Here is a 27,436-nt window from a genome sequence, read left to right on the forward strand (position 1 = left end):
TACCTTCAAAGACTTCTGTAGCATTTTTCCTCCATGCTAGCTTTGTATTTTGTAAATTTTGTCTGCTATCCACCTGCATCAAATCATTTCTTCCTTTTCATTCATGACAACCTTATATTACAGCCATTAGAGCTTGTAATTGGGAGCAGGGGGCCAGTGTGACCACCACACTGTTGGCATAATTCTGTCCCAGAACAGAGATTAAGCCAGTTCATAAACTATGTGCTGTTTCTCTGGGTCCTTCCAGTGGGTTTTTCTTTTCATTTCTTTTTCTTTTTTGCAGTGCTGAGAATAGAACCCAGGGCTAGGCAAGTGCTCTACCCCTGAGTTATATCCCCAGCCCTCTCTGGGTCTTTCTGGAACATTGATGAGAATGCAAAGAACCCCTGCTGGAGGGGATGGCAGACTGGAACTCACTGGACAAACGGAAGTCCCACCCAGCTCGGCCATGCTGAAGGCTGAACATGCTATGTCTCTTCTATGCCCTGGGAAATGTGAACTGTAAGCTGCACGCCCACCTACCTTTCATCAGAGACCTTGTAGTCCCCTCCCCACAAATTTGAGGTCCCGGACACGTCTCTTCTCTCCAGGAATGGGAGGAGAGGGAAGGTACGCTGTGCCACTTGAGCACTCAGAAGTCCTGGGGTCATCAACCAGGTCCCCACAGTGGCTGAAGGTGCAGGAAGGCTGGATGTGTGTGTGCTTGAGCAAAAGCCATGGCAATGAGTAGCACACGGTGCAGATTCCCATGAGGCAATGACACCTGGAAATACATCTTCCATGGTATCCCTGGGCCCTTCCTTTACACAAGTTACTCTGCATTGGTTACTTCAGGAAGTGAAGGATACGACAGAATGCAGAATCCATTTTTAGCTTCTGAATTCCAAAAGCCCAGTCTTCAGGGAGGAATGGAAAGAATTTCGGTGCAGAAACAAATTTAGAAAACTGTGTGACAAGGATCTGGGAGTCTGGGGTGGGAAAAGGGCCTCTGTCCTCAGAGAAAATTCTAGGTGTCCCAGCTGGGGCTGTTGGCTGGGTCTCAGGAACTGAAGGAAGGCAAGGGCCAAGCTCCTTTTCCAGAGTGGACACCAGGGAGGTAACAAAACGCTCTGAAGAAATGCAACTCTGGAGCTGTATGCTACATTTGGCCAGACTGGGCCCAACTAACCTAAGACAGGGCACGGCAATTCTCAAGCAGGATTTCATCTCGGTTTTTGTTGATCACATTCCCCATGAGATCATAAGCTCCTCTTCAGACAGGTTCAGGGTCTTTGGCAATGTGTGCTAAACAGGTGACCTTAGCACATGGCAGCCACGCTATGACTATCTGATGAACACAAACTCTCTGGTTCCATTGGACAGAGCCACTTTCACTGAGACGCTTGTCTGCACGTGGCAGGTTTAGAATGAGCACAGGAGACTTGGGTTCCAACCCTAAGGATTAGATGACTCAGAATCGGGACTGATTTGCTGTTGGTTGAACTCCCACACCCAAGGGTTGGGCCCAGAATACTCCCTGATTCAGGAAAGAGCAATGACTTTAACAGCCTCTTAAACAGAATCTGAATAGAAAAGCCACTCTCACCTGACCACACTGAAGTACTCTCCTCCTGTGTTCTCACTCTTTCCCTGGTATTAGAATCACCTGGGAAACTTAAAAAGTCCTACTGCTTGGGCCACACCAATTAAATCTGAATCTCTGAGTGTGGTAGGGATGATTCCAATGTGCAGCCAAGTTTGAGATACTGTGCCCTATTACACAGGGCCAACAGGAAGCCCAGCACACAGCAGGGAAAGCATGAGACGTGGACTTCTTTGTATCTAAGTTTAGTTTTATATGAAAATGAACACAATTGCGAGTGAAATGGGGAATTAGAGGAGACTCAGGCCAAGTACATTTAATAATTCTCACTGGGAGAGGGCTGAACTATTTGACAGATTCCCTAAACTAGTAAGCTAGAGACTTACATGCAAATGATCAAAAGGGGGGGTTGTCATCCACCCTAAGGCCTCAGGCAGACAGATAGGATTCTGGGTCCCAAGGAGTCTGAGAGGTGGAACCCTGTGAAAGGCAGTTGTGACAGGTGGTGTCTGTCGGACACCAGGTTCCAGGAAGGGAGGGATGACAGGGAGTTGGCTCAGAACACTGGAGGAACCTGAGTTGGCATCGGAGCTTCCTGAGGGGCAGCCTCACTTATATTTTTTGGAGGGAAACTCTTGCCGGCCTTGCCCCTTGCTGCCAAAGTTGCGCACCCGGTGGATGATCTGCAGCTGCTCCTCAATGGTAGCGGTGATGTTCACATTATCCGGGATGTGGACATATCGGACATTACGGCCTGTCACAAAGAGGTCATCCAGCTCAACCTGATGCCCCCAACGGTCCGTGTAGGTGACCTTGGCCAGGCGAATGTTCATGAAAGCATCCACGTTGTCAATGCGTCCGCGGGCCACACTCTCATCCCGCAGGTCCACAGTGGTTACCTGGCCCTGGAGGCCCTGTAACAGGATGATCAGGCTGTTCTCGGAGATGGTCCGCTCCTTCACCGAGTGGCTCACCGCCATTCTTCCACACTGGCTGGCTGCTGGCTGTGGGCAGGAGCACACAGATGGGAGGTGCATCAGAGGGTATACTGCCAACATACCTCCGCCAGATCCTCAAACAAAATTTCCAGCACAGACCTCCCCAAGCCTGACCACCTCCCCAGTTTTTGTGTCTGTAGACAAAGCTGCTTCACTGTCCTTGTCTCACAGAATCCTCAGGTCACCTTGCAAACCAAGGATTAATTATACTCATTTTATAAATGGGGAAAATATGGCTAGGAGTAAATCTTACAACAGCTACATAGCTGCTGAATGGAGATGCTGGGATTCAAATCCATAGCTGCCCGATCCCCAGTGGTTCTGAATCCTCATTGTACCATTTGAATCATCTAGTGAGTGTTTAACCTGGCCTCCACATTCCAGAGATTCTTATTCATTTGGTTAGTGAGGTGGGACCCCAGTGTCCTACTTTTTAAAAACTCTTTGGGTAATTCTAATGTATGGACAAGGATGAGAACCACTACTCCAAAGCATACTTAAAGATGGGTGTGGTATTACACACCTATGTTCCCAGCTACTTGGGAGGCTGAGGCTAGAGTACGGAGTTCAAGCTCAGCTGGGGTGCCATTGTGCACACCTGTAATCCTGGCAATGTGGGAGGCTGAGGCAGGAGGACCACAAGTCTGAAACCAGCCTCAGCAACCTAGCAAGACCCAGTCTCAGAAAAAAAAAAAAAAAAAGGGCTAGGGATGTAGCTCAGTGATAGACTATCCCAGCTTCAGTCTCCAATACTAAAAATGAAACAAAGAAAGAAAAAAAAAGGGGTTTTTTGAGCTGGTCATGTGGCACACACCTGTAATCCCCGCTGCTCAGGAGGCTGAGGCAAGAGGACTGCAAGTTCAAAGCCAGCCTCAGCAATTTAGCAAGGCCCTAAGCAACTTAGTGAGACCCACCCTGTCTCAAAATAAAAAATAGAAAAAAGGACTGGGGATGTTGCTCAGTGGTTAAGCAACCCTGGGTTCAATCCCTGGTATCAAAAACAAACAAACAAACAAACAAACAAACAAAAAAAGTAGAGTTTGAGTCCAGCGTGGGTAACACAGCAAGACCCTGTCTCAAAAAGAGTGTAGTTTACATCCCTGCTATTCAAAATAAATGAAATAAAGGGATGATGTCCATCTGCAACAACAACAAAAAAATCTTACTTTGCCACCATCTTAAAAATATGTTCTATGGACTAGCATCATCTGGGCATGTGTTAGAAATGCATAATTTTCATCTTTCCCCAGGCCTATTGGAACAGAATTTTTTTTTTTTTTTTTTTTTTTTTTTTTTGGTGCTGTGGGTTGAACCCAAGGCCTTGTGCATGTGAGACAAGCACTGCCTACTGAGTTACATCTGTAGCCGTAGAATCTATTTTTTTAAAAAAATTTTTAGTTGTTAGATGGACACAATATATTTTTTTATGTCGTGCTGAGGATAGAACCCAGTATCTCACACGTTTAAGGCAAGTGCTCTACCACTGAACTACAGCCCCAGCCCAGAATCTGCATTTTAACCTGACCCCAAGATGAATTAGATGCATGTTAACATTTGAGAATCACTGGTTGACATCAGTTCTTAAAAGTTAGTGTGCATCAGAATTACCCAAAGGGCTTGTTAAATCACACACTCCCAGTGGCTGACTCAGTGGGTCTGAGCTGGGCCCAGGGATGTGGATTTCTAACAAGTTTTCAGGTGATGTTGATGCCCCTGCTCTGGGGCCCATACTCTGAGAACTACTGGTCTATACTGTGCAAGTGCCATTAAGTAGAAAATTTAGGTAATTAATAGAAGGAAAAAAAAAGGTACATGAAGGGCACAGGTTTTTAAGGTAGAGAAACTGAAACCTAGGATGGAATTCCCACTCCACTCCTGACTCTGTAAACCTAGGACAGTTACTTAATGTCCCTGAACCTGTTTACACATTTATTAAACCACAGGCTACATAAGGCTACAGAATCTCACTACATTGAATATACTTTCTTTTGCTTTCAGCATTCCCTGATACTGGATTATCTATGTCTTATCTAGCTCTTCTTTTCAGACCCTAAGTCCAAGGTGGTGGAACTTACTTTTTATGACCAAGGCTGTGCAGGTTAGCATTAGATGCGGCACTACTACTCCACTGATGAGGGGGTGGGGGGTTGGTCCACGGAAGGGTCCAAAGACTCGTACCCAGGCTTCAGCCTGACACTCGGATCAAGCAAGCGTTTGGGGCCGCCCCTGTGACTGCAAAGAGCAGTCACTGGAACTCGAGTCGGGCCCAGGCTCTAGGACAGGCTCTGACACTTCCTAGGAGGGAGAAACTGCGCCAGCCACTTGGCGTTTTGAAGCTTGTCTGCCCCGCGGTAAAATGGGGATGCTGAGGCCGCTCTAGGCACACAGCAGTGGCGGTGGATGTGGGGCGAGCAGCACTCCGCACACTGGGAGAAGACGCTCCCCGGGCTCCCCCGCGCTCCACCCCCGGGTTCCCAGCACTCCGTCGACCCGAACCCACCGCGCGCGATTCCTTCCGCTTCCCGCGTCGCGGCCGAAGCCCGCCGGCGCCTAGCTGGGCTGCCTCCCGCTGCCGCAGCGCTGAGAAGCCATGGCAACCGCGGGCAGCCGGGGCGCTGGGCGCGGGGCTCGGACTACAGTTCCCAGGAGGCCGCGCGGCGCCGGGCGCCTCGACTCTCCTGCGCAGCCGCGGACTCTCCGTCTGCGCATACTCACTGAGCGGTGCCGGGAATCAGGCACCATCCCAGGCTCGCGTAGAGGAGCGGCGAGCGAGGTCGGCTGGCCGCGTGGGCTTACCGCGCTGCGGAGAGAGCCCACACGAAAACAAACCGGAAAAATAGGATAAAGCTGATTACAATCGAGTGATGTGATCGTTCTGGGGGGCCGATCAGGAATGCCCTGAAGTGCCATTTGAACTGAGGAGTTGAAGTCAACCTTGCAAAAACTAGAAGAGAAGCACTGCAATTAGAGGAAGAGTTTATACGAAGATTCTGGTGGAAATGACCCCCACAATGTGGGGGAAAACAGAAAGGCCAGTGAGGCCAGGGAGAGTGGCGTATCAAGAAGTCAAAGAGAAAGCAGGAGCCACAGCCTTTAGGACTTTGTAAACCAAGGTCGAGTTGGCATTTCACGGTTAGGAGCAGCAGGTTTCGTACAGTGCCTATGTTCTATCTGCTTCTTGTCGGTTGCATGACTGCAGTATGTATGACTTCGGCTTCCTCATCCACCACTAGAAGTGCGTTGATAAGCTAGCAGAGAGTGACATGGTTTTATTTCCGTTTTGAAAGGTCACTTTATAACCTTGAAAAAGTTGCTTCTCTTCTCTCAGCCTCAGTTTTCTTATTGGAAAATGAAAGCTAATGTCTATTTCAGAGAATTGTGAAGATTTGCAAGATTTGAGTAACCCTCGTTAAGGTGTGAGAGCAACCTGGCACTTAGGACAAGCTTCAGAAATTAGTCTTCCATTTCTTCACTCTCTCCTTCATTGATTTCCATTTCCCTTGGACCCTGCCCTGTGACCACAGTTGGTCTCTAGTCCTAAAAATAAAACTTTCTCCTCCATGCAAGTTACTGTTCTCCAACCTTCCATAGTCAAACTTCTCAAGAGTGCTCCCTCTACCAGCACTTCCTCAGGTATGAATTCTGTTTCAGTTAATACCTGTGTGAGGCAGGAGTCCCTTAATACCCTTCAAACAGAATAACCTATCTGGAAGGATTGAATTCAGAAGCAAGTAGGAAAATCCAGCTGTCTTCTATCCAGACAGATTTATTTTTTTTTGGGGGGGGTGGGGGTGCTGGGGATTAGAACCCAGGGTCTTGTGCTCTACCAATTGAGCTATATATATCCCCAGCCCCCCATGACAGATATTAATGACACTTGCAAAATTACAGAAGAATGTCACTCTTCTGAACAAGTGTTTTTCTTTTGGAAAAGTTATTTTTAAAAGATGAACTCATGCTAAAGAGTTTATTATTTTAAATTAATATCAAGATAGTTTATCTTCTAACATAAATATTAATATACATAACCCACATAAATAAAAACTTTTAGGTATTTGTAGGTGATTATGAAGGGTTCTGAGACTGAGAAATTTGTGACCTGCTGCTCTGTACTGAGGGTTTCCACTTTCTCACACCAGTTACTCAACTCACTATAATCCAGCTTGTACTTCTAAGACTCTACTAATTTATTTGGCAAAAATTACTGATGGTATTCTTGTTCATTAAACCTGTTATCTCCACTCCCCCACCTTTTATCCTACAGTACTGGGACTGGGGATTGAACCCAGTCTCACACATGCTGGGAAGTGTTCTACCACAGAGCTATATTCCCAGCCCTTTTTGAGACAGGATATTGCTAAGTGGCTTATGCTGGCTTTGAACTTGGGATCCTCCTGCCTCAACCTTCTGAGTTGCTGGAATTACAGGCATGTACCACTGTGCCTGACTCACAATAGATGATTTAAAGTCCAGATACTGCGTTTGATCCTTATTAGCTATGAGGTGGGCTTATGGCTGAACTTGCATTATCAAATTTTAAATCTGGAACTAGTGACACAAGCCAGCAGGGTTTGTTGCTGCTCTGTCCTGGTGATTGTGTCATTTAGTGCCTCCTTCCTGGTGCTGGTACTGAAGTCCTTCCATTGCTGCCTAAACTTCTTGGTTCCTTCATGGCCATTTTCTGATGGATTTCTAGTCTTCCTGATAACTCTTTGAGTTGCCTGTTGCCCTGGGAGTAAATTTCTTTTTTATATAAATACCTAGAATTGGTTTCAGTTTTTTTTTCAACTGAAAACCTTGACTAGGTTGGGGCCACTTGAAATGAGTTCATTTCAGGAGTCTTAGGTTTCTCTGTTCCCTTAGATGAGCTATGTTTAGTTCTGTTTCTAATTGCAGAGGGTCACAGATTCCTGAGAGTTAGGGTGGCCTCCCCAGGTCACCTGCTGTAGTTGACCCTGTAGTGCCCAAATTCCCTCTGCAATGTCTTACAGATGCCCCCTGATATTTGCCTGAACTACTCCAGTGACTTGCCACTTGATCCTGTGCCCATTGGGCTACTATTTTTGTATTATATTTAATTTGAAAAGTTTCTTCTGTAATCCCAGCTATTCAGGAGACCAAGGCAGGAGGATTGCAAGTTTGAGGCCAGCCCAACTTTAGCAACTTAGCAAGACCCTGTCTCAAAATAAAAAAAGGGCTGGGAATGTATTTCAGTGGTAGAGCAACCCTGGGTTCAATTCCCAGTACCCCACCTCTGCCACACGAGTTCCTGTGTGTGTGTGTGTGTGTGTGTGTGTGTGTGTGTGTGTGTGTGTGTGTGTGTGTGTTTTCTTTTAAAATGTCCAGCTACGTTGCTCAGGCTGACCTTGAACTCCTGGGCTCACATGATCCTTCTCCCTCAGTCTCTCTGGTACTGGAACTACAGGTATGTGCCACTGCATCAAGCTTCTTTATGCCTTCTGAAAATGAAGTAAAATAAATAAAAATGACTTCATTTTAGACACTGAAATGCCACGTGTTGTGGGACATCAGGGAAACAAGTCTGCGGCATGGGCCAGTGCAGAGGCAGTGATCGGAGGTGAAGGCAACTGTGAGAAAAAATAATGCAAAGGCCGAGTGAGGTGTTGAATGCCTGTAATCCCAGCAACTCGGGAGGCTGAGACAGGAGGATTACAGGTTTGAGGCCAGCCTTAGCAACTTAGTGAGGCCCTAAGCAACTCAGTGAGACCCTGTCTTAAAATAAAAAATCGAAAGGGCTGGGATGTGGCTCAGTGATTTACCACCCCTGGGTTCAATCTCTGATACCAAAAGAAAAGAAAAAGAGATGCAAAAAAAAATTTGCAGAAGATTGCAAACTAAGTGTTGTAGGTATCATCAAACTCTAGGATCAGTGAAAGGGTGAGAATAAAGAACAGGGAGAGAGTGGAGAAGTGGGGTGACAGAGGGAGCTAAGGTAAGGAATGGAAAAGGCCAGGAATGAAATAAGGATCATTTGAATATGGACCTGGTCATTTTGACACGTTGTTATTTTCCTTTACTCTTTTGGTGCTGGGGATTGCACGGGGGGCCCTCATCACATGAAGCAAAGTGCATGCTCTGTCCCGGAGCCCCAACCCCAAGCCCTCATTCTGACACTTTTTTAAATGGTCACCTCACACTCTTTATTACAAAGAACAACCCCCAGTCAGAAGGCACCAAGGAGAGAGAGGAGGCGTGGTCAGAAAGCAATATGATTAGAAACACAAGAGTCAAAGATTGAGTGTTCCCCCCACCCCCCCGTTGCTGCTGGGGATGGAACCCAGGGCCTTGTGTATACAAGGCAAGCACCCTACCAACTGAGCCATCTCCCCAGCCTGACTGAAAGTGTTTTAGGCTGAAAAGTATTGAGCAAGGCCAACTTTCAGAAAGTCAAGTGGAATGGGGATGAGACCTGTGCAGTGACAGAAGTGGTGGGGGTTCAGGTGGGGCAGCAGGTGAGCAGCCAGACAAGTCAAGATGGAGAGAAGCCTCCATGCAGAAGCAGAGGCGAAGCGGGTGGTGGGAGCAGTTTGGTCAGGAGGAGGAGATGAGGCAGAGCACATAAAACAGGTGTTATCTCCTGCTTCGTTGGAGCCTCAGCTGAGGAGTGTTCAGGATATCCAGAAAACCTGAGTCCATTGTCTAGGCTTCCCCTGGAAACCCTGCTGGCCTCAACACTTAAGAGGGAAGTCAGGGAACCTGGCGAGGGTAAAGGGCAGAGTGATCTGCTCAGGCGAGGCCTGGGTTCTGACTCCTGCTCTGCTGTGACTGTGTTAGTGGCAGGGCAATGCAATCTGGAATCACATCTGCCTGGAAATGTTAATTTTTCATCAGAGGCACCACTGGCCAGAAACCAAAAGAATCCAGCGTGCATGTGTGGGAACATGGAGGTGGCGATGGTGGGGAGCGTTAGGGTAGCCAGAGAATCCAAACTAATGTCCATCGGCCCTTGGACTGCCTCCTGCCTTCTCACTTGAAGAGCAGTGTCTTAGGATCTGAGCATTTCCTCCATGTCCAGCCGCAAGTTATGCTGGGAAAAGCCTACTGTGCAGGGGTTTCCCCATCCCAGTCTCTGCCTCTAACTGCCCCTGTCGGCTATCCAGGAAGTAGCTTTGGAGAAGGAGTTTGCCAGGGCAAATTTTAAAGAGATTAAGGGGCAGGTAAAGGTTGTATTAGTTTTCAGATTTTAATTTAAGTTTTTAAGATTAGGTGTTATGCTAAGAAAAAAATATATATATATTCTAAAATTTCCATTTGTCTTTCTATGATTTGTTTCTTGAACAGTGTGACTCTACACTGAACATAAACCAGAGTGACAAAGCAGATGGCTACAGAGCAAAGGCATATGCCTGAGGCATTTGATCCTGAGAGTTGGCTCCTCTGGGATCTGGCTGTTATACTAAAATCTGGTTTTCTCTTTTTGGGATAGACATCTAAGGAAAAATGAGTTTTACCTTTAAAAGTTTTTATTTTTTAATTTTTTTTTTTTTTTTTTCAGTACTGGGGATTGAGCCCAGGGGTGTTTACTATCGAGCTACATCCCCAGCTTTTTTTAAAATTTTCAGACAGCGTCTTGATAGTTTGCCCAACTTAGCCTGGACTTTGTGATCCTCCCGCCTCAGCCTTCTGAGTCGCTGGGCTACCGGTATGTGCCACTATCCCTGGCTAAGAGTTGTTAGCTATGCGTGTGGACTCGGTTCAACATCTCTTTGAATTGAGGGATGAATACATTTCTCCCTTTTCCTGCCTCCTTCACTCTGTTTTTATTACTATGAACTTTGGAAGCCATTCAAGTCATTGGGCTTTTCCACAACTTTGCCTCACATAACCTCTGGGTTCTCCTAACCCTCTCAGGACAAGAATGGAACAATTTGTAACTTAGTTGGGAAGAAGTTATAGTCACAGGAGAACTGAAAGGAAGTTGTAACTCTGAGGTCCCCTGTGGGGCAGGGCCTGGATGCTATAGACTCACTCACCTGGCCAGCTGGAGTGGAGCCATTGAACTAGGTCTTTTTCTTTCTGGTGGCTGAAAGGACTGGGGCTTGGTGAAGATAACTGACCCCAGACAACATGGTGAGTGTGAGGCAGGAACAGGAATGGGCCCAGAGTGTTGTGTCCTGAATTTAACCAAAGAGCCTTCCCTAAAGTATACTGAGCACTATTGCATAAGACCCTTGCACCCCATTGGCCTGAGTTTAAATGAACACTGATGCATTGTTAGAACTTACTCACATTTTAGGTAGAGGAATCCCTGTCTTCTTGTCTTGTTTTGTTTTGATTCTTTGAGGTCTTGGGGATGGAAGCCCGGCCCTCCATCCCTGAGCTACATCCCAGCCAGTCTCCTTTCTTCTTGCCTCCTCCTGACTCTAGTGCTTTCCATGGTTGCCCTGAATCACCATGCAAATAAATTTGTTTTTCTCAATATTTGTGCAAGTATAGAGACATGAAACTCAAAGATTGCCTCACCAGAGATCTGCCTCACAAGAGATCTGTATCTTGTTTATTTACTGAGAGGATGGATACATTTGAAACCACCAGCACTGCTCTGGGATAGAGGAGGGAGGAGGCTGCTGCTCTGGGCAGCTTGTGACCCAACTCCAAAGCCCAGGACATGCCCAGAGCAGACAGTGGGGTTCACAATAGTGGCAGCATGGAGGGAGCCAGGCTCAGAACAGGACAGAACTTTTCCTTTCACCTGCCACCCAGATTACTTCAAAGAGACTAATCAGAAGGCACTAGGAACATGTGCAGCATGGGTATTACAGCAAGAGAGGCTTCTCCTCCCAACAGAACTATTTCAGGGGGTGGGGGAGGTAGTATCTTTATAGATAAGGAAGTGTAACTTTAATGGGTGGGAAGCAATTTAAATTTATCTGGTAGCCAGGCATGGTGGTGCATGCCTGTCATCCCAGCAGCTTGGGAGGCCAGGGCAGGAGGATTGCAAGTTCAGAGCCAACCTCAGCAACTTAGCAAGGTCCTGAGCTAAACTTAGTGAGACCCTATCTCAAACTAAAAAACACAAAATAAAAGGCTCAGAGGTTAAGTGCCTCAGTACCCCCCTCAAAAAAATTTCTCTGGTGATTTACCTTTCTGTATCCAAACCTTATGCCTTGGGTCAATCGATGTGCAGCTTCCCTGCCCTCACATTTCAGAACTAAGTTGGTTCCCATTTTTCCCAGTGTGTGTGGGCCACAGCAGTCTCTGCAGTTGGCCCCATCTTAGGCAATGTCCAGCTCAGCTTAGTTTCTGTACTTCCCTCTGCCAATGTGGAAATCCCTTCCCTAGGAATGAAAGGCCCCTGATATTGCCTGACCTTGGACCACTGTTCCCCAGATCTGAGAGGGATCCAGTGGTGCAGGGCTGCTGCTGGCCTGAGATGGTGCATGCGGATCCCAAGGGAAGTGGCTCTGCGGGTCCACAGAAGGGAAAGTGGCACCATAGGCACATCCCAAGCTCCCAACCTGAAGCTCTGACTCACCATCTGACTGATGGTGAGCAGAGGAGACAGATGTCACTGTACATCAGGCTGGCGTCTTTAGAAGGCAAGCACACTGAGTGGCTGAGGCAGCCTCTGGGGGTAAGGAGTACATAATGATGCTAAAAGACGAACATCCTCTCGGTGCACATCTCCAAATGGGACAAAGCCACATGCACAGGCAGATGTGCAGAGAAGCACAGACCCCCCACGTACCCTGCCTGAGGCCTGGCTGAGGGTGACTTCCCTGGCCTGCCTCACCCTGCCTTGGAGGTGACAGTTCTTAGAGAGCCAGGTGTTATGGCTTGGATGTGAGGTGTCACCCAAAAGCTCACATGTGAGACCATGCAGGAAGGTCCAGCGGAGAAATGATTGGGTGATAAGAGTCTTAACCCAGTGAATCGATCCCCGATGGGATTAATTGAACTGGTAGGGTGTGGCTGGAGGAGATTGGAATTGGGGCGTGGCTTTGGGGTATAGATTTTGTATGTTTCTCTCTGCTTCCTGATGATGTGAGCTGTTTTCTTCTGCCTCGCTCTTCCGCCGTGATGTTCAGCTTCACCTTGAACCCTGAGGAATGGAGCTGGCCTTCTGTGGACTAGGACCTCTGAAACTGTGAGCCCTCAAATAAACCTTTCCTCCTCTATAATTGTGCTGGTCAGATCATTTAGTCACAGCAGCAAAAAACTGACTAAAAATACCAGGTGAGGAAGGCTGTCTAAAGTGGGCCCCATCAATTAAGGCAACTGCTTTTTCTTCTTATTTCAATCCATCTACATCCCAGAAAATGCTTTCATTTTTGTTATGACTTAAGCATCTGTGAGATGTTGGTTCCTACGGGAAAGGTGAAGTCATAAACCTGAAAATGATCACAGGAATGACCCCTTACTGACTCTGGGCTTCAACCTCTGGCCCAGGATGCTTTGCATGGTTGCCACAGAATTAGAAATAAATGGGAAAGGTCTGGTTTCAATTCCCAAATATATTTTGCTGGAGATATGTGTATGCGTGTGCCTTCAGGAGGGGTGCTGCTCCCTTAAGGAGACCTGCACAGCCCGTTACAACGTAAACAGGAACTACAGGTAACAGCCTCCTGCAGTGGGAAACTAGCAGCATCATTTTGGACTCTGGAGCCTTCTTTCCCAGGGGTCTTCATCAGGCAGCCCTCTGGGGAGGAGGTGGGAGGACCGCACCTGATCAGCACCCCTATAACTCGTCCATCATGGCAAGCAAGTCATCCCCTTTGCTGGAGCTCTGTCGTGGCTGCTCTGTGATCTCAAACTCTCCCATGATCCGAGCCAGCTCTTCCTTTCGTTGCTGGTCCTATTAGAGAAACGAGGTGAGAGGGATGAAGAGATGTGTGGGCAGGGCTGCAGTAGGTACTTACTTCTTGGTCCCACCATTGGTATGCATTTCAGTTGCCCAGCTGTTTGTCAGAATGGGGACTTTAGTTACAGTCTGATTAGAGAGAAAAAAGGGGTCTTTGATGTTCAAGGTTATTAAAGATGAGGGGAATAAGATTTGACCCTGTGAAATCCCCTGTACTCACCTGCATAGCTTGTATGTTGATAATTTCATAGGATAACTCTTCGGGCCTGGATAGTGCTGCATGTCTAAATGGGATGGTAAAGAAAAGAGGACAAGGTCAGGGTTGTCTTCCTGCTAGCATTGCGAACTGAATCTTGATAATTTGGCAAACTATTTTTTTTCCTGCTTTCTACCATTTCTCTTTACCTTTCCACTCCATTTCCAACCAATGTTCCTTATACCCCCGAAGGTCCTTTTATGTCTTTGAGCGGCTGTTCACCCTACACTCTGCCAAGAATGTTTTCCCTCTCCCTCTGCTTGGCAAACTCCAACCCCTTTAATCCGCTGGTGCCAAAACAGTCACTGTGTCCTCAATGAGAGCATTCATGACATGGCACTGAAATGACTTAGGCATTTCATTTTTTCCTTTAAGCTGGGAGGGTCCTGAGGAAAGGCTCTAGGTTTTGCCCTTCAGCTTTGTGATCCCAACACTTAACAGAGTGCCTGTCACACAGAAGTAAATGAAAGAAGTTACTGCAGTGAACAGAGGAGGAGAAGGCAGCCTCTATCTCACATGAGGTACCGTGTGTAGAAGTGCTTGTCAACTGAAACACTGTATAAACTTGGAGAATCATTACTGCTGTTGGTTTGGGTGAGGCTGTCAAACCTCAAAGACACTCAACTTCTCTAGTTTCCTAACAAACTTTTCTTAGTACCATCATTTTGGTTTCTGATATTTCTTGTTTAGCTATGCTTTGGTAAGTTAAACATTAGCACTTTTTTTTTTCCCGAATATTCCAGAAGGTTCAGGCCATTTACTACTTTAACTAGGTTTTGAATTTGTTGGTATTTCATTTGTGACCTTTATATCTGTATTTATATATGTCATTAGTTTGTAATTGTCATGTTTAGGTTCTTATCACACATGGGATTTTTGTATGTCTGTAAAGAACAAGTTTAAAACATACTCCTCCTCTTCATCAGTGGTAAAGAGATTCAATCGGAATCCTGGCTCTGGGCCACTGGGTTTCTTGATCTCCATCCCTCCCATCAGCCTGGCCAGGAAATTCAGCTCTTCTTTAGCAAGAGGATTTGGAACGATGTTTTCCTGCAGAAACAATTGCATGGTTTGTAGCCACATGAAGGTGATTGTATTTCCTGCTAAGGCCCCAAAGACCCATGGAGGTATTATTAGCAAACAAACAAACAAACAAACAAAAACTGTTTATTCCTGGGTCCAACTAAAAGCATACCAAGCAAACTTAACCAAAAGAAAATTAATCCATGTCAGCAGTAGAGGAAATCTAATGATGCAGCAAACCAGAGATTTTTATTCTTTCAAGATGAGTTGAAGTTCCCATGGATCTATACTTCTCCTCAGACTACCTTCCTCCTTGGGGACGAGAACACTGCTTCCTCTTAAACTCAGCCTACTTCCCTCAGTGTCACAAGTAGCTCTCCAGTTTTAAGGGCACCATTCCTGAGGAGCTCCCACACTGCCCTCTGATGGTGAGCATTGGGAACATACCCTTGAGGCCATTCCCTCCTCTAACTGTCCTTACCCCACTTTAGCCTTCCTGCCCAACTCCAGCAATCTCTGATCCACGGTTACTTAAAATATAGTTCTTGTCTCATTTATCACTTACTTGAACAAACCCCTCTGACTCCCGTTTAAAGAACAAAGCCAACTCTCCCTAATCAGGCCCCATTGTCCCTGTCTAGTGCCATCTCTGCCCCCTGCTCAAGGCTGTTCTGGTCTAGCCATGTGGGGACATGCTGCCTCCCTGCTTCCCCCCCAGGATGCTCTTTTGCTCCTCTGTGTTGTCGCTCATCTTGTAACTCCAGCTGCATGATCATTTTTCCTCCTTTGCAGTTTAGCATTTTACCCACTCTGGAGCCCCACTTCAATGTCACCTCCTCTGAGAAAGAAGACTTCTGGATCCCTGTCCCCTGTCCCCCACCCTGCTGGACAGAACACATGTTCTTCTGGCACAGAATACCCAGCAAGCTCATCTTCCACCTCAGTCTAGTTATTTGTTCCTGTTGCTGTCTTTCCCAAGGAACTAAACCACGAGCTCCCTCAGGATGGGACCACAATTATGTCAGCTTTATATCCCTGGGTCCCCAGCCCAGAGAGGCAGTTCAATAAATGTTCACTTAATAATTGACTATTCCATGATTTGTCCCTTAGCTAACTGGTAACTAGTTAGAGAAAATTTGTAAAGATGGAATTCAGAGAACAAAAACCCCCCTTTGAACTTAGCTACCATATCATTACATAGAGAAGTGCTGAAGAGGGACATTTTAATGATTAGCATGCACACAAGTGCTGGACTCCGTAACTGCAGACCTAGTGACACTGTCACAATGCTATTTCACATGTCCTGGTGTGTGGTTCCTGCTTAATTATGGTGGTTGAACCAAGCCTAAAATTACCTAATTAGTCAGATCACTGGAAGGCTCCATGAACAGCTACAATTAAAAACCTGTGTGCTCATAAGGCTGAGTGAAGAAGGTTGCAAACAATGAGGGAAATCCTGGTTGGTTTGAAAATCTAGAGTTCCCACCCTTCTCCCATGCCGACTTCTGTACCTAGAAAGAAGCAGGAAGGGAAGGAGGGAGGCAGAAGCTCACCTGTGTCTGTGAGGTTAAGTTCTTTGATGCTCCAGACATATGGGTTTCCACAGGCCGGTTTACACTGTACCTGTTGTCAACAGAAAATGGTGATGTTATCTAGTTCCTTTTCACTGACTTCCTTCTGACTTGGAAATACAGTTCATAGCTTTTATTTTTACTTATTTATTGTTTACTTTGGTACTAGGGATTGAACTCAGGGGCGCCCTACCACTGAGCCACATCCCCAGCCCATTTTATTTTTTATTTTGAGACAGGGTCTTGCTCAGTTGCATAGGCCCTCACTAAATTGCTGATGCTGGTTTTGAACCTGAGATCCTCCTGCCTCAGCCTCCCCAGGCATAACTTTTGAGACCTTAAATGGCATTCAGAAAGGTGCTTTGAGTACAGAATACAACCTAGTGCTAGCCACTCAGATTTCACTTTGTTCCAAAGAAAAATACTAGGGAAGCTGTGTGGAAAATCTTCCTCTTGTATCACTGAGGACATGTAGCACTGGGGGTGGTGGCTTGGGAGGCTGATGCAGGAAGATTTCAAGTTCAAAGCGATTCTCAGCAATTTAGGGAGGCCCTAAGCAACTTAGTGAGGCCCCGTCTCAAAAAATAAAAAAGAGCTGGTGCTGGGGCCCAGTGGTTAAGTGCCCCTGGGCTCAATCCCTGGTACAAAAAAAAAAAAAGAAAAAAAGAAAAAAAAAAGACATTACCTGAAGACTGTGTTTCTGGATTTCCATAGGAAGGGAGCCTTTGGCTCTTCTCTTCCATGACTTTAAGTGTACACGTCTTTTTGACCTGTTGATTGCCTTATACTTGTGAATGGTCTTAGGAAAAGCCAGGGCCCTGCATGCCCTTATCTAGAGAAATTACTACGGTTGTAAGCAGGAATTTGTGTAGTAGAAGTCATGTTGATTTTTTAAGTGACCTCCCTTGGACTAGAGTTCATTTAGGAAGGGAGAACTTGCTTACATGTTAGTTCCCAGTTTCAAGACTCGATCTCCATAAAGTTCAAAAGAAGCTTCTTTGGGTGCAGAGACATAGTTTCCACCATGCTTGAATTCTGTCTTCTTCACTTCTTCACCTTTGTTGTTGAACATTCTGAAATACAAAGTATGATATAATGGAATGTTCTGCAAGCTTGGGTAGTCCTGGAGGCTTCCTTATTCTTTTTTTAAAATGGTTCTATTATACATGACAGCACAATGCATTTTGATTCATTGTACACAAATGGAGTGCAACTTTTCATTTCTCTAAAGTCACACCATTCTTATTCTTTTTACTATGGGACAAAAAGGAATTTATGCACTTCTTTGAAATAAAGAAACATAATACAGTGAAAATAATATCCATTGAACATATATTATATGCCCAGTGCCATGTAAGCACTTTAGAGCATGATTATCTTACATCCTCATAGCAGCCATTTAAGATGAGAAAATGAATCCTGGGGAACTGGGTGCCTTGCCTCAAGCTCTTCTGCTAAGGAGGAAAGCTAGGATTAGATCCTGACCTTTTTATTTTGTGATACTGGCAAACCCAGGGGTGGTGCTCTACCACTGAAACCCAGCCCCAATCCTTTTTATCTATTATTTTGAGACAGAATCTCACTAACTTGTGGAGGCTGACTTCCAACTTGCAATCCTCCTGCCTCAGTCTCCTGAGTTGTTGGAATTACAGGCATGTGCCATGGTGCCTTGGCTGACCTCCTTGGTAGCTAAGCTTTCCTGAATTCAGTAAGGGCAGGGTGAACAGAGCCTGAGGGTTCAGCAGTGCCTCATTCTATGTGGGACCCACATTCTGGTTTCCTGGCACCTGTAGTGTTGTTGGATAATTACTGTTGTGAATTCACCTGATGAGTCCAGGAACTTCAGTTCCCCAGGGAACAGGTCCAGACACTGGCAACACAAAGCGACCATTAGAATTTTGAACTTTGTCCTTTAGAAATATGGACACCTGGAAAAAATATATTTAATGTCATTTTTATGAATATGTTTTCATAGACATAAACATTTTGAGGATGGAAAGTGTGTAATGGTTTGGGGATGTTACCTTGTGAGTTTATAATACTGAGAACTCCTATAAATAACATGCACAATTATGATGGTTTTACAAGGAGGACTACTTTTGAATGGTATAGTAAACCTTCCAGGTGAGTCATATTACCCCATTTTAAAGATGAGGAAGCTGCAGTTCAGAGTACAGTGACTTGTCCAAAGAGAGCATGAAGAGGTTGGGCTGGGATTCAAAACCAAGGCTGACTCCAAATTCCACACCCATTCCTTGGTTGCCTGCTCACTTTGCATGAAGCTATAAGCCTTGTGTCGTAAGAACCTCAATATTGCCATTTCATAGAGGAGGAATTGGCTTTCAGAGGTTAGGATCGCCAGCTCTCCCGCCTCTGACTGGATCCGGAGCTCTTAGCCTGCTGAGAAGTGGAGGCTGGAGCAGGGTGGGTCCAGGTCTTCTTCACGGCTGGAAACACATTATGCATTTCTACTCCCTGTTTGTTATTCTCTGTTGAGCTTTTGCCCATTCAGTTTAAACCCCAATAAAGATTGTAGCAGTTATTCAGTTTTATTGGGTCTTAGCTTTCTCATCTGTAAAACGAGAGATAAACTTGAAGTCCCCTTCCAGTTCTACAGTTCTGAAAGTTTCTATTAGTAACATCAAGAATAAGCCTCTGTTGGGGGCAAGGCAGGGAAATGCATGGTGTTAAGATCTGTAGGCTGGCAGTGTGGCACACTGATTACTAGACTGTCTGGGCTCAGCTATCCTTGGGCCCCTTCTTGGTTCGAGGTTTCTGTTTTTTTAATCCCCTTCCTTTTTTTGATGCTGGGGGTTGAACCCAGGGCCTCAAATGTGATAAGCATGTGCTTTATGCCCACGTCCTGCCCTGATCTTGTTTTCTTGTGTAGGTGACATAATCTTTCTGGGTATATATTTTCTCATTGGTAAACTGGGAGTAATAATAGAGTCTAATCAATGGGTCAGTGTGACAATTAAACCAGATAATGTATAAAAAGCAGAACATGGGGCTGGACAGCACCGCTGGGACGGTCGGCTTGTGGCAGGAGGCGCAGCCCCTCTGCAGACATCCGCTGTGAGGTGGCTCTCGTTCTCCACCCTTTCTTTCCCAGTGATCTCGTCTGCTCCCATACTCCATACTACAGGGCCTCTTACTACAACAGCTCTTGTGTTGATGGCTTCCACACCTCAAGCTCCCACTCAGCCTCCTTTCTTGGACACCTGACTCACCATCCCTTGCCTGGTAGACATGTCCACCATAAGTTTCCACCGAGTGCACCTCAGATTCATGCTGCTCAGGAAAAGGCTCACCTTTGTCTTCCCCAAGCTGGTCCTCTGGAATTCCCAGGCTCAGCCAGTGACACCACCAGATCACCAAGTCAGCAATCTGAGCCCCACTCCCATCACCTCCCCTGATCTATGCAGCTGCCTTGCCCTGTCAGTCTAACAACCATCCTTTGTATCGGACCCTTCCTCTCCATCCCAATGACTGCTCCCTACTGCAGGCCTTTGTCATCTGCTGGAATGGTAGGAGCCTCCTACTGTCTCCTTGCCTTCCTTCCTCCTGTTTTAATGCATCCTCCATTCTGCTGTGAAAGAGACCCTCTACACTTATATGCCATCATGTCCCGCTCCTACTTAAAATCGTTCACCAGCTCTCTGCTGTCTGCTAGATCACATGCAGCTGGCCCTGTCCCTCTGTGCAGCCAAGTTCCTGAATCCTGGGCCCCTCACACTTATGCTGGCACTTCTCCTCTCCCATGTCAGGCAGTCACGTGCCTTGGTGCATAACTGAGCCAGTGCCTTCTGCCTAGGGTGCCTTTTTTTGTTTTAACATTCTTCTTTTTTATTGTATTAGAGATTTATAGTTATACATGGTGGTTGGGTTCATCCCACAAACTCACACATGCATGGAAATCAATTTTAGTTCCTGATCCCCTCCTTTTCCCTCCCGTTCTCCCTCCCCTCTCCCTTTTCCTTCCTCTACTCTACTAGACTTCCTTTTGTTCATTTATTAATTTTTTATTTGATTGGTTCTTTATGTTATCCGATCTTTCTCTTCCCCCTTTCCTTTATTTTACTTTAGCTTCCACACATGAGAAAAAACATTTGACCTTTGAGTTTCTGAGTTTGGCTTATTTCACTTAGCACAATATTCTCCATTTCCATCCATTTACTGGCAAATGCCATAATTTCATTCTTTTTTATTTATGACTGAGTAAACTTCATTGTATATATGCACCATAATTTCTTAATTCATTTGTCTATTGATGGGCATCTGGGTTGATTCCATAATTTAGTTATTATGAATTATACTGCTGTAAATATTGATGTGGCTGTGTCACTGTAGTATGTGGATTTTAGATCTTCTAGGAAAATGCTGAGGAGTGGGAGAGCTGGGTCATACAGTGGTTCCATCCATAGTTTTTTGAGGAATCTCCACACTGCTTTCTAGAGTGGCTGTACTAGTCTGCAGTCCCACCAACAATGCTCAAGTGTACCTTTCTCCTGGCAACCTTGCTGGCATTTATTGTTGTTCATATTCTTGATCTTTGCCATTCAAACTAGAATGAGATGAAATCTTACTGTAGTTTTGATTTGCATTTCTCTAATTGTTAGAGATGTTGAAAATGTTTTCATATATTTGTTAGCCATTTGTATTTCTTCTTTTGAGAAGTTTCTGTTTAGTTCTTTTGCCCATTTATTGATTGGGTTATTTGTTTTTTTTCACGTTAAGTTTTTTGAGTTCTCATATATTCTGGATATTAATCCTCTGTTGGAAGAGTAGCTGGCCAAGATTTTCTCCCATTCTGTAGGCTCTCTCTTTATACTTTTAGTCATTTCCTTTGCTGTGCAGAAGCTTTGTAGCTTGATGACATCCCACTTATTGATTCCTGGTTTTATTTCTTGTGCTTTGGAGGTCTTGTTAAGGAAGTTGGTGCCAGCACCCATATGATGGAGTGTTAACCCTATGTTTTCTTCTAGTAGTTGTAAAGTTTCTGGTCTAATTCCTAAGTCTTTGACCCATTTTTGAGTTTTTTTTTTGATCACTTTTTATTTTTTATTTATTTATTTATTTATTTTAATTAAAAATCATAAATTTACATAGGGCAATGTTATTTGATTCATTCTGTTATATTTTTCCCTTCCCCCCACCCCTCCCACCCCTCAATTTGAGTTTTGTGCAGGGTGAAAGATAGGATTCTAGTTTAATTTTTCTATATAGAGCTATTCAGTTTTCTCAGCACTGTTTGTTAAAAAAGACTTTTCTCCAAAATATATTTTTGGCACATTTGTCAAATATCAGACAGCAGTAGGTATGTGGATTTGTCTCTGTGTCTTCTTTTCTATTGGTCTACATGTCTATTTTAATGCCAATACCATGCTGTTTCTGTTACTGTAGCCCTGTAGTAGAATTCAGATTATGTATTGTTATGCCTCCAACTTTGCTTTTCTTGCTTTGGCTGTTCTGGGTCTCTTATTTTTCAAATGAATTCAAGAATTGTTTTTTCTAATTCTGTGAAGAGTGTCATTGGCATTTTGATGGTGATTGCATTAAATCTGTACATTGCTTTTGGTAATATGGCCATTTTGACAACATTGATTCTGCCTATCTAAAAACACGGGATGTCTTTCCATCATCTAATGTCACCTTCAATTTCTTTCTTCAGTGTTCTATAATTTTATTTGTAGAGCTCTTTTACTTCCTTGGTTAGATTCCCAGGTATTTAATTTTTTTTTTTTTTTTTTTTGGGTACTGTGAATGGGATGGTTTTCCTGATTTCTTTCTTGGCTGAATCACTGGTGGAGTAGGGGAAAGTTATTGATTATAGCTGTCCTTCACTGTAACTATCATTTAAAGAAGTACTGTTCTGAAGCCATAGCTAGTAGTCAAATGTGGCTATTTAAATTAAAACTATGGGCTGGGGACGTGACTCAGTGGTAGAGTGCTTGCCTAGCATGGGGAGGCCCTGGTTCTAGTACTGCAAAATAAATAAATAAATTCCATTTGATTCAAGAACTACATGTGGCAAGTGGTTATCATCTTGGTCGGTACAGATATGAAGCCTTTCCATCATCCAGAGAGTTCTATTGGACGGTGCTGGTCTAATACAACAACAGCCCTGTTACCTTTTACAACTTTACCTAATCTTCTCATCTTCCTAAAAGCTATTAGTACAAGAACATAACATATTCATCTTCCCAGTCTCTTCCTCCTAGCATAGAATCTCCTCAAGGCAGGGACTTGATCTTGCTCATTTGTGAGTCTCAGACACTTAAAACAGTACCTGGCACATAGTAGGCCATCAATATATATTTACTAGGTTGTTTTCATAAGGAGAGTGGATAGTGGAGATGTGGGTATAGTGTCTTATTCTGTGGAGAGCCTAAGATGGAATGATGTTTTCCAGCAGTGGAAACACTGGAAAGAACAGAAAGGAAGCCCATGATTGAAGGGTGCCTGAATGGGAACATGGGCAGGGCAGAGGGTAAGAGGTCTGAGGAGCCCGGCCTTCAGGAGGCAACGCTGGAGGACTTCTAGAGGGCCCAAGGGGATCAGGAGTTGAGATAGCTGTAAACAACTACTGAGAATTCCAAACGGAATTGTTGTAGCGTCTCTCTCCAGGCTCTGGTCCATAGATCAGGGCCTTGAGCACATTAAGTCTGTTTCATGTTACTTGGTGATATCACAGAAAGCTTAGATATTGAATGGGTAGTTTTGTATTTGCTTGGGTTAAACAATAAGCATGGCACTATTAGAGCAGAACTGTGTTTTCCTGATTTAGTTGTTTTGCTTACAAATCTAAAAACCATCAAGACCATTTTGAAAACAGAAAATCTGTGTAGGCAAGCACAAGTAGCAGCTGAGCAGAAATGCCATTAAAGACCAGACATGGAAAACCAGCCCAGATGTTCCAGATCAGTGGCAGACTATTACAAAGACATGTGATTCCTATTTTTCTTGACAAGCATTCTGATGTTTCATTGCTCATCCATTTAGCAATTAAAGCTTAATATATTTTGTGGTTTAATACATTTTAATGATTTTGCTATAAAATTGTTATTAGGCAAGTCTTTTCATTATGAATTTTATCTTGTCAGAACTGAGAAATCAGTATGGCTGTTTGTATTATTGTAAACCATAAAATATGCCCAAATATGCATGGTCTTGATAACAATACTCTGTGGAATTTTCAATATTTTAAAATTGATTTTAAATTTGATGCAAAACTTAATCTTATTTGTACTTTCATATTTTTCTGTTATAATCAATGACTATTAGAGATCTTAATTTATATTGATGTTGTTATTACTCCATCCGTGGCAAATAGAGCAAAATTATTCATGAGGGTTAAAAATAAAATTGGCAGCAGAATTGAAATCTATTTGTCATTCCTGGTCCATAGAAGGGAAATACAATAAGGCACTAAACATACTCTATTTCTTTTTTTTTAAATTTTATTTTGTGAATATATTATGCATGCACAGGTGTGAAGTTCAAAAGGTTCAGAAGGGTGTATATAATGGAAAGTAAGCCTCTCTGGGACTCCTGTCCTTTCAGTTTGCTATTCCCAAGAGGCAACCACTGTGACCAGTTTCTTGCATATCCTTCTAGAAGCACTCTACACCATTCGTATATCATCAGCAAATATACACATATTACATTTGTTGCTTTGGTTAATCCTCCTAACAAACTAAATTGGCTAGTGTAATTCCCTTTTTCAGATGAACAAACTAAGCCCCCAGTGAAGTAATTTGCCTGAGATCATGGAGCTAGTGCTAGTGGTGTATCTAACTCCATCCAGGCATGGTGGTGCTCACCTATAATCCCAGCTACTCAGGAGGCTGAGGCAGGAGGATCACAAGTTCGAGTCCAACCTGGGCAACTTAGTGAGACCCTGTCTCAAAATAAAAAATAAAAAGGATTTGGATGTAATTCAGTAGTAGAATGTCTCTGGGTTCAGTCCCCAGTACCAAGAAAGGAAAAAGCAAATGTGTCTAATTCCAAAGCCTGGGCTTGTTCTGCCATATCATACCATCTTTCTCATCTCAGTTTGCTAAATTATGGAAAGGAACAAAATCAGATTCAGGAAAGACAGGCCACAAATTCACAAACTCAGAGATGTGTTTTTGAAAGTTAGGATGTAGGACTGTCTGTAGGAGGAGGAGAGGGAGCTGGGAGGCAATAGTCTGAAGGAAATATGAGAACCTGAGCTACGCTGGCCCAGCAGGGATGGAAGGGAGGAGGTGGCTGTGGAAGGCAGGCTCTGTGAGCCCGAGAAGCAACTGGAAGATCAGGGAAGGGGAATCAAAGGTGGTACTCTGGTTCTGAGCCAAGGGGCAAGGGTGGTGCAAGAAACTGCAAAGTTGGGACAGCATTTGAACTGCAGACATGAATTTGGTCAGAGACCTTTGAGTTGTTGGCCCTGGGGGGACGTCCTTATTGACAGTTTCCATCAGCAGGTGGAGCGTGGTGGGCAAGGATGGAGTAGAGGTTAGACTCAAAGTCACAGATTAAGAAGTTGGTAGACAAAGTTGGGTGGGAGATTCCTAAAGAGCAGAGGGTAGGCGGAGGAAGAAGGAAGCAGATTGGAGAGAGGTAGAGGGAGAGGAGGGAGTGAGAAGCCTTGAGTTGGAGGGAAGGGAAGGCCAGGGTGAGGAGGAGCATGGAAGTGCAGGGAGGGTGGAGTGTCACGGAATGGGAGGGAGCCTCTCGACAGTGGTGCTGAAGAAGTTGAGGATGATAAGTATGGAGAGGAACTCTGGAACTGAGGTGCCTTGAGAGCAAACTTCCTCTAGAGAAGCGAAGAGACAAGAGCGTATTTCTTTGCGTTTTTCTTTTTTTGCGGTACTGGAGAATGGACACAGGGATACTCTACCACTGAGCTACATCCTGAGCGCTTTTCTGATTTTTATTTTGAGGCAGGGTCTCATTAAATTGCCTAGATTGGCCTCGAATTTGTGATCTTTCTGCCTCAGCCTCCAGTCACTGGGATTACAAGTGTGCACCACCATGCCTAGCATAAAAATATTGTAAAGAACCTCGTAACTGGGAAAGAATGGGCATCATTGTTTTCCTTGGTTCTTTGTTTTTTGGCAGTACTGGGGATTGAACCCAGGGATGCTCTACTACAGAACTACATTCCATAATTTTATTTTTAAAGTTTTATATACACACACACACACACACACACACACACACACATATTTTTATGTTTATGTATAATTTTTAACAAGGTCTTGTGAAGTTGTTGCTGATGCTGGCCTTGAACTTGCAAAAGTTCTGCTGCCTCAACCTCTGGAGTTGCTGCATGTGCTACTGCGTCCACCTTTCCTTGGTTTAAGTTTAAAAACTGTGTCTCATCAGATTGTGTATTATCAGATTATCAGAGTGTGTGTCATCATGGATTCAAACCATGATGGATATCACTAACTGGGCAAAATCATGGCCCTTGTCTGCCCTGATGACCCATTTTTCCCAAGGTCAGAGCCTCAGGGTTCCCTGCTGCCCGCTCACTTACTCTGATGTGCAGGTCTTGGAAGAAGATGAGGAGCGTCTGCCGGATCAGTTGGAACTCCCCAGCAGAGAGAGTCCCGTATGTCTGCCAAAGGCAAAACAGAGAGAGGTGCTTCACTTTCACAAGGAGATGAGCAGTGTGGATAGGCGAGGGTAGGGGGTGCTCAGGAATGGGAGACAGATAAGGAGCGGGCAGCAGGAGTGCCAGCACCCTCCCTCCCCAGTGGAAAAACCTTATTATACCACAGCAGAGCAGGCATACAGTTTGTCTCTCCCATTTTCCATACCTGGAGAGCCTGTGCCCCAAGGCTTAGCAAAATAAAAAAACTCCCTTTCAGCAAAGTTAGAAATGGCTATTCTCTGTACTGCTGCATTTACACTTATGAAGGTGACAGTGGAGGGCATAAGATGATAATGCCTACTGAACAAAATGGATGCTTACAGATTTTTGGAATGTTCTGGAAGGGTGGCTGCCTTTGTCATTCCTCACCCTGTTCTCTCTGATAGAGGAATGAGGACAAGTTTTGGGGCCAAGAGGTGATAAACTGATGATATTCTTACTTCTGTCAGCTGCCGGAAAGTCTCATCCACTTGCTGCAGGATGGTTGGGGAGTCTTGGATAAATCCCTTGATGGCATCTAAATGATTGAAAGTGACCAGCAGCACATCCTTGGGACGGGGACACAGTAGTACTTGATATTTGAAAGCCATAGTCATCAGGTCATAGAGCTGTCAACCCACACACAAACAAAATAAATAGGATAATAAAAGCAGATGTCAGGATCTCTGGCAATGATTCAGTCAAGCACTTACTGAAAACCAACTCCGCACAGCTCAGGTGGCCATATTGCCCAAGCCAAGGTGCTTCTGAGAGTAAAAGGGGGTGATTTAGTAACTAAGTTAGAACAACAGGAGGAACCTGGGGCATTCCTAGGAAAACCAGAATTTCTGGTCATGCGATGTGTACTGCTGATGGGACACATATGAAACAATATGGCAGCTGTGGAGTCCTGGACTGGCCCCTGGACTTGGAGAAAAGAAACCTGAATTCAGGTGCTCCTTTGCTGCTGACATTTTATATGGCCTTGGCCAAATTTCTTTTTCATTTTTCTGTTCTTGGAGGTCCTGGGGATTGAACGGAGGGCCTTGTACATGCTAAGCATGCATTTTACCACTGAGCTACACCCTAGCCCTGGTCAGCTTTCTTACTCTCTCTCAGTCTGAATTTTCTTGTCTGTAAAAACTACTACCTAATTTCCTAACAGTGTGGGTTTAGGAATGAGATGCTACACGTCAAAGTGGCAAGTAGAAAGTTCTAAAACTATATAAGAACAATTTTACATGGTAAACAACACTAGGACAGCCACAAGCTCGCTAAGTTGCTGAGGCTGACTTTGTACTTGTGAACATCCGGGAAGGACCAGAGGGGAGAAACGGTGATGATCAAGGTTGTTCAGACAGGCTATGCGGCACAAATGGCTTGATATGGATCTTGAGGCAGTGTTAGGGTTCAGACTGGCCAAAGGGAGAGGAAGGGCAACTCAGTTGATGGAGGGAATAGCAGCGTGTGAGGGCCTGGAGGCACCAACAAGTACGTCATTTTCCTAGGCAGAAGAGGCGAACGGCCCAGGACAGTTCATGTTGGGGATGGTGGGAAATAAAGTT

At 44.8% G+C, this 27,436-nt stretch overlaps 3 protein-coding genes and 1 long non-coding RNA gene across 7 annotated transcripts in view; 1 reads left to right on the forward strand and 3 right to left on the reverse strand.

Annotated features, from left to right (window-relative positions):
• Positions 1–890, reverse strand: part of STK40 (serine/threonine kinase 40) — a 46,534-nt gene extending 45,644 nt beyond the window's left edge. The window contains exon 1 of the mRNA XM_079152912.1: positions 523–890. The gene's annotated coding sequence lies outside the window, so the exon portion shown is untranslated. The remainder of the gene's footprint in view (positions 1–522) is intronic.
• A 302-nt stretch (positions 891–1,192) lies between these two features.
• On the reverse strand, positions 1,193–5,208 carry LSM10 (LSM10, U7 small nuclear RNA associated). The gene is made up of 2 exons (XM_079139159.1): positions 5,081–5,208; positions 1,193–2,586 (listed from the first exon to the last, which is right to left on the reverse strand). The coding sequence occupies exon 2, from the start codon at positions 2,560–2,562 to the stop codon at positions 2,191–2,193; it is 372 nt and encodes a 123-aa protein (XP_078995285.1). The 5' UTR covers positions 2,563–2,586; positions 5,081–5,208; the 3' UTR covers positions 1,193–2,190.
• Positions 5,209–5,312: 104 nt separating this feature from the next.
• On the forward strand, positions 5,313–10,036 carry LOC306655822. Its single transcript, XR_013762321.1, has 3 exons — positions 5,313–6,311; positions 7,927–8,005; positions 9,883–10,036. It is a non-coding gene; the product is annotated as an uncharacterized lncRNA (long non-coding RNA).
• A 133-nt stretch (positions 10,037–10,169) lies between these two features.
• Positions 10,170–27,436, reverse strand: part of OSCP1 (organic solute carrier partner 1) — a 33,790-nt gene continuing 16,523 nt past the window's right edge. For 2 of the 4 annotated variants that reach the window (XM_079130361.1, XM_079130360.1), the window contains 9 exons: positions 26,333–26,500; positions 25,776–25,856; positions 18,077–18,180; positions 17,197–17,325; positions 16,235–16,304; positions 14,569–14,708; positions 13,623–13,686; positions 13,461–13,531; positions 10,170–13,396 (listed from right to left, as the gene is read on the reverse strand). In XM_079130361.1, the coding sequence (XP_078986487.1) occupies positions 13,294–13,396; positions 13,461–13,531; positions 13,623–13,686; positions 14,569–14,708; positions 16,235–16,304; positions 17,197–17,325; positions 18,077–18,180; positions 25,776–25,856; positions 26,333–26,500 (930 nt within the window). In that variant the 3' untranslated portion in view covers positions 10,170–13,293. The remainder of the gene's footprint in view (positions 13,397–13,460; positions 13,532–13,622; positions 13,687–14,568; positions 14,709–16,234; positions 16,305–17,196; positions 17,326–18,076; positions 18,181–25,775; positions 25,857–26,332; positions 26,501–27,436) is intronic. The other 2 variants (XM_079130363.1, XM_079130362.1) reach the window with 1 other exon arrangement.

Source organism: Sciurus vulgaris (genome assembly GCF_902686455.1).
Source record: "Sciurus vulgaris genome assembly, chromosome: 1".
In the NCBI taxonomy this organism is placed as follows: Eukaryota; Metazoa; Chordata; class Mammalia; order Rodentia; family Sciuridae; genus Sciurus; species Sciurus vulgaris.

Bases quoted from the DNA above. Each gene is read 5' to 3' on its own strand.
- LSM10 (XM_079139159.1), bottom strand. From the start codon at position 2,562: ATGGCGGTGAGCCACTCGGTGAAGGAGCGGACCATCTCCGAGAACAGC.